At 42.1% G+C, this 11749-nt stretch overlaps 2 protein-coding genes across 2 annotated transcripts; one reads left to right on the top strand and one right to left on the bottom strand.

Annotated features, from left to right (window-relative positions):
- The first annotated feature begins 6637 nt into the window (after window positions 1-6637).
- Window positions 6638-9061, top strand: LOC101304750 (NEDD8-specific protease 1-like). Its single transcript, XM_004294634.1, has 2 exons — window positions 6638-7019; window positions 7852-9061. Exon 2 carries the CDS (start codon window positions 7876-7878, stop codon window positions 8557-8559), a length of 684 nt encoding a protein of 227 aa, XP_004294682.1. The 5' UTR covers window positions 6638-7019; window positions 7852-7875; the 3' UTR covers window positions 8560-9061.
- A 222-nt stretch (window positions 9062-9283) lies between these two features.
- Window positions 9284-10978, bottom strand: LOC101304459 (NEDD8 ultimate buster 1-like). Its single transcript, XM_004294633.1, has one exon. The coding sequence runs from the start codon at window positions 10976-10978 to the stop codon at window positions 9284-9286; it is 1695 nt and encodes a 564-aa protein (XP_004294681.1).
- Window positions 10979-11749: the final 771 nt, after the last annotated feature.

The following is an 11749-nucleotide window of genomic DNA, read 5'->3' as shown; positions in this document are numbered from 1 at the left end:
AGAGAGGAGATCGTACCTGTCTAGTAGAAGAGAGAGCAGAGAGAGTCGAAGCAGTGAGGAAGCAGAGAGGAAGCAGAGAGGAGGAAGCGCAGAGAGTTGAAATCGTTAAACAACGATGCGGTATGTAGTCCGCCCAATTTTGGGGCGACTATGTAAGAAGGCTAAAATGGGACACGGGGACTACCTATACTCATTTAATTCAGTCTCGTATTCCTCCAAACATGGGTTTTGGACTATTTTCTTACCTAAGCTAATCCAATCCCTGTTACTCGGTGTAACAAACGCCACCTTAACTTCTTATTGGTTGATGCAGATATCTTTTCATTGCCACTGTGTAAAAGACATATATCGCATGGTTAATTTGGAGCTTGTCTTTTAAGCAACACGTGATTAAGAATACGAGACAATAATTTCATTTCTGAGAAATCAGAGTCCCTGCCATGAGTCTTATTTCATATCTGAAGCAATGCCCATTTCAAACCCATTTTGAGTGAGCCTAAGAACCCTAAAAACAGAATCCCCGCACCTAAAAGCAAACCCCAAAATCCAAGTACTAGTCCTATTTCAAAGCCAAGAAAATCATTAATCTCACATTCTCTGATGGGATCAGAATCCATCAAGGAAGGAAAAGAACTAAATTACAGAGAAATTAAAGGAAATAAGGTTAAGAAATATTCATATTCATTGGATAAGATCTTACAATGGAGGCTCATTGCCTTATATGGTTGTCTTTATGACCAACCCTAGAAACTCGTTGACAATATGACCCAACCCGAGCCCAATAAATAGCCCATTTAGATAAATCAACACACTGGCCCAAAGTAATATATAGGTATAGCACAATGGTCCTAACATTCCTCCCCCCTTAAATAAAGGCATGCCTTGAACGTATAACAGAGAAGTGAGTCCCAAGGATTTCAGGCTTTCAGCAGAACCCATTTCACCCTGATCCTTCATTGCTATAAGCATCTCATCCACTGTATTGATTGTAAAGACATGTTCTTGCATCAACCACATACAGTCACAAAGGAAAAATTCTGATCCAGGGTTCCACACATGTTCCATACTTGAAACGTCAGCAATGAGACGGTTTTTATCATTCAAGGTAACAACGAATGCAGGAATGTGCCGTGCCCTGTGCGAAGACAAAGAATCACCATATTTTTCCAAATCAACTGTTTGGAGTGCTCCGAAATGGGAATCTGCAAACAATTTCACTTTCAACTCCTCAAGGTATGCTACAATAGCACCAAATGTCTTTTGATTTGCATTTGGATCACCAGTGAACAATGGAAGATACCATGATGTAGAATATGTCATGTCGAGAGCTGTGATGTTTGTCAAGGTTGCTCCAAAATTAATACCATCACCAGTAGTAACTTGCCAAGTATGTCTTAGTGCAGATAGATAAACACTTTCATGAGAATTGGAAGTTGGCATCCAATTAGGTGAATGTGGCATGATAGAAATGATCTGTAAAGCTTCTCTAGTGGGACAATGTAGTAGATGACTTGTAATCACGAATACCAATAGCCGGAAGTGTATGCTTGCAGACAACAAGATAACTAGAAAAGCTTCATTTGACCACATGAGTATTGAAAAGAGCTTATGAGGAACCAATGCAAGGTCCCCAAAGTCCATTGCCCCAAAGCCAAAAGCAATAAGCTGTGGAATCATGAAATCAGACAAGCGAAGTGAACTGCTCACAGGAGAAGAATAATTTCCATTATAAACACCATGCCCAATATCAAGCCCTTGTTTCTTAGACTTCAATGACAGTTGCTCATTGATATAGATAACCATGGTATTTCCAAGGAAGAATGGACAGCAACCATCTTCTCTCAATATGTTGTCCCGAAGTGGAGGTGATGAATGGATAGCAACCATAAGTAATAAAGAAACCAACTTCCTCACAATTCCATGAGTAGGTGAATTAAAAGTAGAAGCGCTCGCAGTCACGAAAGGCTCCTCCTTATGATCAGTTTGAAAAGTCTTCTGCATATAACTCATCAATACTACACCATTCTCAAGAGGGTCAGAAGAGTACCTGAGGGGAGAAAACTCTGATATGTTCATGAAAAAGTCAGTAGAACAAATACGTGTATAAAGAACTGCAGATGTGAAGAACTGCCTCATCATTATAGCAGCTTCCACAACCAGAGAATGATGCTTAGAAAGAATGCAGGCCAAATTTGGGTGAATCGAGTTGTCACTAGGTAGCGCAAGGGGATGAGTCCTTAATACCCTTGGACTTGCAGCTTTCAAAAGAACAGGTTCTTGTAGTAACATCAACCGTCTTTGTGTTGATTCAAGCATGTGAGTCTTAGAGCACCCTTTGTAATGGTTCTTTTCCGTCTCAAAGATGAGAGAAAGGTCAACATGAACTGCAATAACACAATAAAATGATGCTAATGTGTAGAACCACGTGACCGCAGATAATACATCATGACCATCTTCCATAATTACTATCACAACATGCTTACGGAGCAAAATGACTGAATCCCCTTCCATCTTTGACGTGAGAATAACCCTTTGGGGAGATCTCACAATTTGCCTCTCATTGCAACTGATAACAAACAGAGGCTCATTGTTTCTATAATGAGAACTAAAACTATGCACAGAGACAACCATCAGTGAAGGATCTGAGTGGTGATATACATCAATCTGGACAACGGAAATGGTAAGTTGCTGACAATTGGTAGCAATTACAACTTTCAGGACAGTCGGTGGATGTGAAGCTTTCATCATTGCTATTTCCATAGACATGTAGCAGCTAGTAAATGATTCAGACGCCAACTGACAACTGAACACTTGAGAAACACAAACAATTGGTTCATCACTGTAACCCAAAACAATCATGGAGCTTCCAGTAAAAAGAGGATCAGCAGTCACAAAGGAAAGTGCTCTTGCATTGTAGCGCTCTGGGGTAGATGGATTCCAAAAGAGAACAACAAAGACTTTCTTGGGTCCGTCTGTTCTAAGCACCATAAGATCCCAGCAATTTGACTTAGTGAATTCAGACATTGCTTCCCGGATGCCAATATCTGCATGAAACTTATGGTAAGCTGGAATGGCAGACCGAACAAAGGAACCCCTAAGTCGCAGTACACGGTTAAGCTCCACCATGTGCAGTGTAGCACCTCCAACATCCACTAGCACACTTCTGTTATCGCGCACAATATCAGGAAAAGATTGTAGGATAGTATCAATGCAGTAGAGAGCACCATTCTTAATTTGCGCAGCGAGAGTGTCATACGGGGCCGCAAAGAGAAAAGCACATGACCAACAATCACAAACCATAACTTTTCCCAGTGTTGAATTCCACAAGCTGCAATGTTGTCTATAATTTTCATGTAGAAAAAGAGAACAATCGGCAGAGAAAAACGCAAGTTTTGAATAATCATTGGCTAAAACCTCAAAGTCAATAATCTCATAATGCAGTTGCCTTTCAAACTTGAGTAGAGGTGCCCGTAGCTGATGAACTGTGATTGGAGGTGTTCCTGATACAATGAGGAACTCGCTCTCAGCAGTGGCCTTGAGTGCGCTGTAACAGTGGCTGAGACCAAGTTGGCCTTTCATTGAGTCACCGGGAGACTCGAGATTAGGTTCAGAAACACCAAAACTAGAATTTGGCTTCGAGATTAGCTCGCACAATTTCTTCCTCATAGCCACTGTTTTTGGAGATAAGTGAACCTCATCCCACAATAATGATATTATGCAAAGCCCTTCTGGCTTATCAAAATTACCCGACTTGCAAAATCGATACACTAGAATAAAATCCTGTTTGTAAAATTTATCCTTCATTGTTACCTGCTGCACAAGAGTAGAAGCAGGGCAATGGTTGTCCTCGTTACAAATGAATCCATCAAGGCTAGACCCATACTTTTTGACAGTCCCGAGTATGAGGGGCTCAAGCATATCGCCCAATATCGACCCCATGTCAGTAACATTGACATCAACATTAGTAACCTCAACACCAACATCAGCCCCTGGCGCGAAAGTGGAGTAGATAGAATCCACAGTTGAGACCTTTACCCGGTCAGCTTCAAGAGGAACTTGGGAAGGTTTGGACTCGGTTAATGATGGAAGGAGGTCAAGGCGGACAAGTTCGGGGCTGACCGCGTGAGTACAGGCAAAGGAAGCACAAGAAGTGATGCCATTACAAACGACGATGTCGCTTATGGGTTTCGGTGAGGCCAGGCTGACCTCACCGGCGACGGCTACTGAGGAGAGAACCTCATGTTGCTCCGTGACATCGGAAACTAGGACCAAGGAAGAAGGGTTTGTTGCCGCCAGGTGCGATGTATCGGTCGGAGCTGTTGGATCCATAGAGAGCTGACAAATCTCCTCCACAAAGTCAGGGAAGAAGCCGCTTTTGGTCTTGACGACCCAAAAACCTGTTTTACGGTTCACTTGAGTCCTCGAGTCTTTACCCACAGTAGAGATCAGATATGGCTTTCGGGTGGCTTTGAACAGTCGTTGTATGGCTGCCATAGAGACTCGACGGCGGAGAACTCTTAGCTGCTTGCGATGGAGATAAATGGGTTGGGTAGGGTGGGAAATTGTAGGGTGGATTAGTGGAGGGTTTGAGGGAATTGAGGTAGCTGAAGAGGAGACAGTCAGTGGATAACGAGGAGAATGGTGAAACGGTTGAGGGTTTGGGTGAACCGAGTCATCAGAGGAAGTGAGAGTCCTCAGTGGGTGTTGAGCAGCTCCCTCACATGGCCTCTCGTACTGGGTCTGGTTAGTTTCCGGATTCCAGTAATACAAAGAACCTGATGAACCATCAATCAACCCTCTCCAAGGGCTTGGAAGCGTTGGGTCTTCCGGAGCATACTGTATAGTGGTTGCAGTGGTTGTAGCAGTTGGAACCTTGGTGCGAAGCTCCTGAATCAGATGGCTACGGTCCTGAATCAAACGTCGACTGTGCTTAAGTCGTTCCTCAGTCTTACGAAAAGCAACCCACAGGTCGTTGAATGCTTCATGCATACCTTGCTGAAAAACAACAAAAGCATTGCAAATTTGCGCTGCCGCTGGATCAAGAACGCAAGTAGGGACTGAAGGTGGCTGGAAAGTTGGAATCGATTGAAGTGCAGTGTCACATCCCAGGACCCATTCCGCCGTAACACGATATTGTCCGCTTTGGGCCCACCGGGCCTCACGGTTTTGTTTTCGGCAGCTCAGGAGCAGCTTCCCAGTAGGTCACCCATCCTGGGATTGCTCTAGCATCAACATGCTTAACCTCGGAGTACCCATCCCCTCCAAAGCCACTGAGCCACCAAAAGACCTCGTGTTAAATTGGAGGTGGGCATGTACATATACAGCATATAACCCCTCTCCGTTTGGCCGATGTGGGATATTACAATCCACCCCCCTTGGGAGTCCGACGCCCTCGTCGGCACACTCGCACCACACGGCAGAGTGGCTCTGATACCATTTGTCACATCCCAGGACCCATTCCGCCGTAACACGATATTGTCCGCTTTGGGCCCACCGGGCCTCACGGTTTTGTTTCCGGCAGCTCAGGAGCAGCTTCCCAGTAGGCCACCCATCCTGGGATTGCTCTAGCATCAACATGCTTAACCTCGGAGTACCCATCCCCTCCGAAGCCGCTGAGCCACCAAAAGGCCTCGTGTTAAATTGGAGGTGGGCATGTACATATACAGCACATAACCCCTCTCCGTTTGGCCGATGTGGGATATTACATGCAGAGTGTGGTGGGGGCGACAACGGTGGGTTAACGAGGGTGGATGAGGGTGGGACGAAAATGGTAGGAGTTTGCAGATTCCACATCGGAACCGGCTCTGGATACCAGTTGATGGGATCAGAATCCATCAAGGAAGGAAAAGAACTAAATTACAGAGAAATTAAAGGAAATAAGGTTAAGAAATATTCATATTCATTGGATAAGATCTTACAATGGAGGCTCATTGCCTTATATGGTTGTCTCTATGACCAACCCTAGAAACCCGTTGACAATATGACCCGACTCGAGCCCAACAAATAGCCCATTTAGGTAAATCAACACACTGGCCCAAAGTAATATATAGGTATAGCACAATGGTCCTAACATTCTCCCCCGCCGCCCCTTACTCCTTCGCCACCTCCCTCACCCTCTAAAACCCCCTCAACCACTTATCCCAATCGTTCAACATCTCCCTAAACGACGTCGTCTCCTCCGCCTCCTCTGCTCCTCATCACCGCCGCCGACCTTGCTAGCCTCGTCCAAGTCTTCGACGTCAAAATCTAAGAAACAATGGCCTAAGTGTAATCGTCTCCCAATTCACCCTCAACACCGGCATCATCACCATGTTCTCCCAACTCTCCGAAGATCTTGTAACGCAACTTTGGGGTTCAAACAAAGAGGTACGATGACGTTGAAGAGAAACAGAGAGGAAGAAGAAAAGGCTATTTTTTAGGGGCTGAGTTTTTTATTTTTCTTTAGTAAAAAGTTAAATTCAATTAAACTAACAGAGTTAGATTCCTGTTAGGTGTTAGTAAGAGCATCTCTAACAGCTTCTCTATAATTTCTCTATTATAGGGAAGCAAAAGTCAATGCTTCAAGCAATTTTTCTTCTACAACTTCAACAGATTCTCTATTTTGGAGATTTCAAGATGATTCCCCAAATCCTTCTATAAAATTTGGAGAATGCTGCAGATTTGGGGAATTTGGGTTTCTCTTTCATCACATTCCCCATTTTGGAGAAAGTTTTAGGGAATCTGTTGAAGCAAAACACCCAAAATCTTCTCTAACTTGGAGAATTTTAAGAATTTGGAGAAGCTGTTGGAGATGCTCTAAGTGGACTTCCACACATATTTGGGGGCAAATTGGGTACAGGTGATTTACTTCCCACATACACGCCTCGCATGTGTGCAGACTTGAGAGGACTTGTGGCTCGTGGCGAAACTGGAACCTGCTGCCTACAAATTTAGCGTCTTCTAAAATCTTGATAGCAGAAAAAGAAAACCAACCGCACCACCGGAGCTTCTCCTCTCGCTCAGATTCTTTGAATCGCTCAGTAAGCTCTTCTCATTCTCTTACAATTGTTCTCTGCATAAAAGAAAAAGGAAATGGCATGAAAACCCTAGATTATACCTCTATAAAAACGGAGCATTTGAATGGTTCGCTGCTTATGTGCTTGAAATTTATGATATAGATGGAATTTGAGGAACTTCAATATTTCCATTCTTCGTTGAATGAAGAAATCTTTAGTGAGAATTGTAGTTATTGGGAATGGGTGTTGAGTTTAAGATTTGTTAATGAATTGCAGAATGTTTTTTTTTTTGGGACAAATTACATAGTGTGCTTGAATGTGTTGTTTTTGTAAAGATTACGTATTGTGATTTGTGAGGAGAGAAAATTGCTGAGAGGATCATGTGAAGTTGGGGATAGGGGATGGCAAGTACTCGTGGTACGAAACGATGATTTGAGGTTGTGTAAATCTGATTTGACAAGAACAAGAATATAGGAACCTACTTGATACAGAGGAATGAACTTTTACATTGGCTCATTTTGGTTGTGGGTTGAAAGCAATCTGTGCACGAAGTTAATTCAGAAATTAGAGTTTAAAAGCGTGTGATAGTTTGCTTGTCTTCATCAATTCTGTAGTGTAACTGGTGTTTATCAGTCTTTGCCTGTATACTGTATAGTGGCGCAAATGATAGTTGTTGAGGACCAAAATTTTGCTCTAGCACTGGATTTTGGTGGTTGAGCAACTGTCTGATTATTTACTTCAACGGCATATTTCATTGTCATTCCTTATATTAGTTTAGTATTATGTTCTTCAATTATAAGATCCTTTCTTTGAAATGATGGTGGCCTAATACAGGGTTTTCACTTTTGTTGATCAGGACTGCATCAACAGTATCTACCAAATGGCCAAAAGTAATCCTGATGAAAAGATTCTCAGCTACAATGATGTGGTACTAAGACGATCAGACTTGGATATCCTCAGTGGCCCATATTTTCTCAATGATCGAATCATCGAGTTCTATTTCAGTCATCTTTCATCATGCTCCGAGGAGATTCTACTCATTCCACCTTCAATTACATTTTGGATGATGAATTGCCCAGCTGAGAGCCTGAAAGACTTCCTAGACCCTCTTCATTTGCCCGATAAGAAAGTGGTAATCTTTCCTGTCAATGACAATGATGATGTGAGTGAAGCTGAAGGTGGATCTCATTGGAGCCTACTTGCATTTGAGAGAAGCATGAACACCTTTTATCATCATGATAGCAGTCGAGGGGGGTTGAGTAAACGTCCTGCCAAACGACTTTACAATGCTGTTAAGAAATTTATGAGTGTTTCCAGTTCAGCGACTGATCCCGTGTATAAAGAGTGTACTGATTCACCGCACCAAGTAAATGGTTATGATTGTGGCATGTATGTGTTGGCCATTGCAAGGATAATATGCAGCTGGTATGGAAGTAAAGACAAAGATGGACATAATATGTGGTTCTCTGCTGTGAAGGAACAAGTCACTCCATCGGCTATTGCTGCAATGCGAGGTGAGATCCTGGGTTTGATCAGAGGTTTGATGCCCAAAAGTGAGCTTTAAATAGTTTTCTTTAAGTCTGGAACTTGACATATAGTTAGCAGGTATGTTACTCGTTACAAGACTTAACATATCTAGTTCTCTTTACTCTTAGACCCGGGGACAAAAACCTATGCAAGTTGAAGCATTTGATGGCATTGTTTAGCTTACAATATTTCAGGTGTATATTACAATATTACAATATTCGAGTGTTGGCGTATAAATTTTACTGCTGTTTAGAATACATGTTCTGTATGCAGGAAATAGCTCTAAAATGCTTGTTTGCATGGAGACTATATTATGTTCTGCTGCTCTAAGATTGCTCTAAATGCTACACTATCTTGTTATTGTGTCCTACACAAAGTTCTGCTTGCAGGACACACAGTTTAGCGAGCTTTCGAAAGATTGTGGTCTTATTTGATCTATTTTCTTCATCTCCATCTCTTACAAGTTACAATAATGGAAGAAAGACTACAGAAAAGGCGGCAAACCATCAGTACCAAGACTGCAAGACCAATGGAGAAAAAAATAATATCCATACAATTTTAGAAACTAAGAACCTGATTTACATAAAAAAAAAAAAAACATCTTCATTCGCATGAATATCATAAATGATTCCGACTTTTGCTGTCTTACACCAATGCTCATGAAAATGAAAATTGAAGGAAAAAGGAAAAACCGAGCTTAAGAAAAACCAGTGCTGCTATAACTAAATGACATTGATCATCTGGAAAATTAAGTTGATATTTCACTGTGCTGAATCCAGAAGAGCCAAGTACTCGCCTATGGCTTCACCTTCTTTGGTAACTTCAAGGTCATAGTCAGAGAGAGCGTCTTGTTGTGCTAGTTCTTCAGCAAGTTCATTCTCCATTTCTGAATCACGCTCTGATGCACGACTAGAACCTCCAGGCTCTGATGCATGTCTAGAACCTCCGGCTTGACCATTTTGATTCTCAAGCATTGAAGTAAGAGAATTCGCAATGTCACTAGCAGCATCAGTTTGGCCATTGTTGTCAGCAGAAGCTGTGGAGATTGCTTCAGATTGGGTAACACCATTTGTCGGATTCAATGCTTGTCCTGAGAGTAATGAACGGATTACTTCCTCCATTGTCCCTCCAGCCTGCAAAGCTTCATTCACTAATGATCTTTCAAATCCCATGCCTACAAGTGCTTCAACTGAAGCATCTACTGCTCGGCGCTGACGTTTCCTTTTCCTTGATGCAAGTTGTTCCTGTATGGTAGAATTAGCTTCTGGATTTGTCAAATCAAGTAATGCCTTCTCACTGTCATTCTCATTTCTTCTAAGCGCTTCAGCAGCAAGCTCCTTTTCGAACCCAGTGGAGACCAACTCATTCAATCTCTCCAGATCCACAGCTTTCTTCAAGGGTGTCACACCATACGTCCTTTGCTCCATAATTTCCTGTTCCCGTCGGATATCATCTTCGCGTTGTTGGTCTCTCTTTGCCTTTTGCTCAACCAGAAAATCAACAGCACTAGAAACATCTTGATTGCTCATCCGCAATGCCCTCTTTGCATCTAGTTCTTTAAACCCCATGCTCATCACAAGTGAAAGAGATTCATCCGACACTTGTAGTAGCCTAAACTTTTCTTGGGCAGAAATCAGCACCTTCCTAGATAAATCAACCTGACCACTATGATAAGCCACTACCCCTTCAAGTAGCTCCAGTCTCAAATGTAGTGCACGCTCCGGATACCTACCAGCCTGAAGCAGTCTCATACGAGAAGCATTCTTCCCATAAGCTCGTTCGAGTCCTTCTCTAGCCTTCTCAAGCCGAAGGCCCGCAACCGAGAGGCAATTGATGTCTTTGAGCATGAAATAACACCAAACCATGTCGATTTGCAGTATAGAAGGATTGTCCACCAGCTCAATAACACTGGGGTCACAAAGAGAGAAAGCCTCCTCTCCCATGCTCAACACCTCCAATGCATCTTTGTAATTCTGTTCTTTAATCAGTTTCTTTGCATCTGTATGAAGCATCAGACCCATCATGATTGCCTGCTGATCAGTCTCCGTTCCCATCTTTACTTTCTTCCCGCTTTGATCTTCAAGTTCTATATTGAAGTTTTCAACTGGCAAAGAACCATCTGCATGTCTCTTGGCCATTGCAGTCGCTGCTGCCTTGATCCGAGCCAATCTCCGAGAGCGTTCGCTTTCAGCCATCAGCTCCTCACCCAAAGACTTGCCCTCCTGAGCAGAAACCCTACTAGCAAGAACCTTGGAGTTGCTCTTCATACCTACTTGGGTCAGATTCTCACTCCCATCTCCATCCTTCAACACTCTGCCTGCGCAGATCAGATTGATCAAGTTTGGATCGCTGTTCGATCTCTTTGCAACCTCTTGTCTCAGCATGGATACGTTCCATTTGTCCAATTCGACTTCAAGCACGCCCACCCACGCCCCTGCAACTTTTACTTTCGCCATGAGAGAGATAGAGATCGAGGGGATTACAAAACCCTAAACCTAATTTATAAAGATCAGTCTTTCTACTCGATCGGTTTTGTTAAGATCAAGCTCTCTTGTTTTTCTGTTTGTAGTTTTGTACTGCTAGAACCCCCCTATATATAGCACTCTAAACAAATCCTATCATTTATTGGAAACCACAATATACAAATAAACCGTAACACCGTATGGCAGGGAAAATCTAATCCTACTATTATAAGAAGACCGTCATAGTTCCTCCTTGATCAAGGAGTTGGTATTCTTATGCTCGTGTCGGTTGATTAGTTGTTAAGGAATAAATGTTACATATTGAATGATTTTTCTTTTTACCTTTTTTTTTTTTTGAAAGTTACGAGTGATGTTATTAACACACTATTTTTTGTTATTAATACACTCGATCTATGAGAGTAGAGTGGTTTCTAGGGTTTTGAAAGGTTATTTTGCTTGTTTAGTGAGTAATATCCACTTTTTTTTATATAGTTTTGAGGTTATTATTTCAATTTCATAGAATAGTTTGATTTAGATTTGCTATGCTACTTGTATGATCTTCGGACTGTTCATGTTTGACATTTTGGGTCATGATCTTTAATCAATGGATTTATCTCTTTTAACCCTTAAAAAAAAAAACACTCGATCTATGATGAGAACTAATCATGACAAGTTTGTAAATAAAATTAAAATATATGGATAAGAAAAATAGATGGGATGTGTTGAATAAAACAAAAAAAAGTCTAGTTAATAATATCTATATTT

Source organism: Fragaria vesca, linkage group LG3, assembly GCF_000184155.1.
Source record: "Fragaria vesca subsp. vesca linkage group LG3, FraVesHawaii_1.0, whole genome shotgun sequence".
Taxonomy (NCBI): domain Eukaryota; kingdom Viridiplantae; phylum Streptophyta; class Magnoliopsida; order Rosales; family Rosaceae; genus Fragaria; species Fragaria vesca.
Note: the sequence above shows the minus strand (reverse complement) of the source record. Positions and strands in the feature narration are given on the sequence as shown.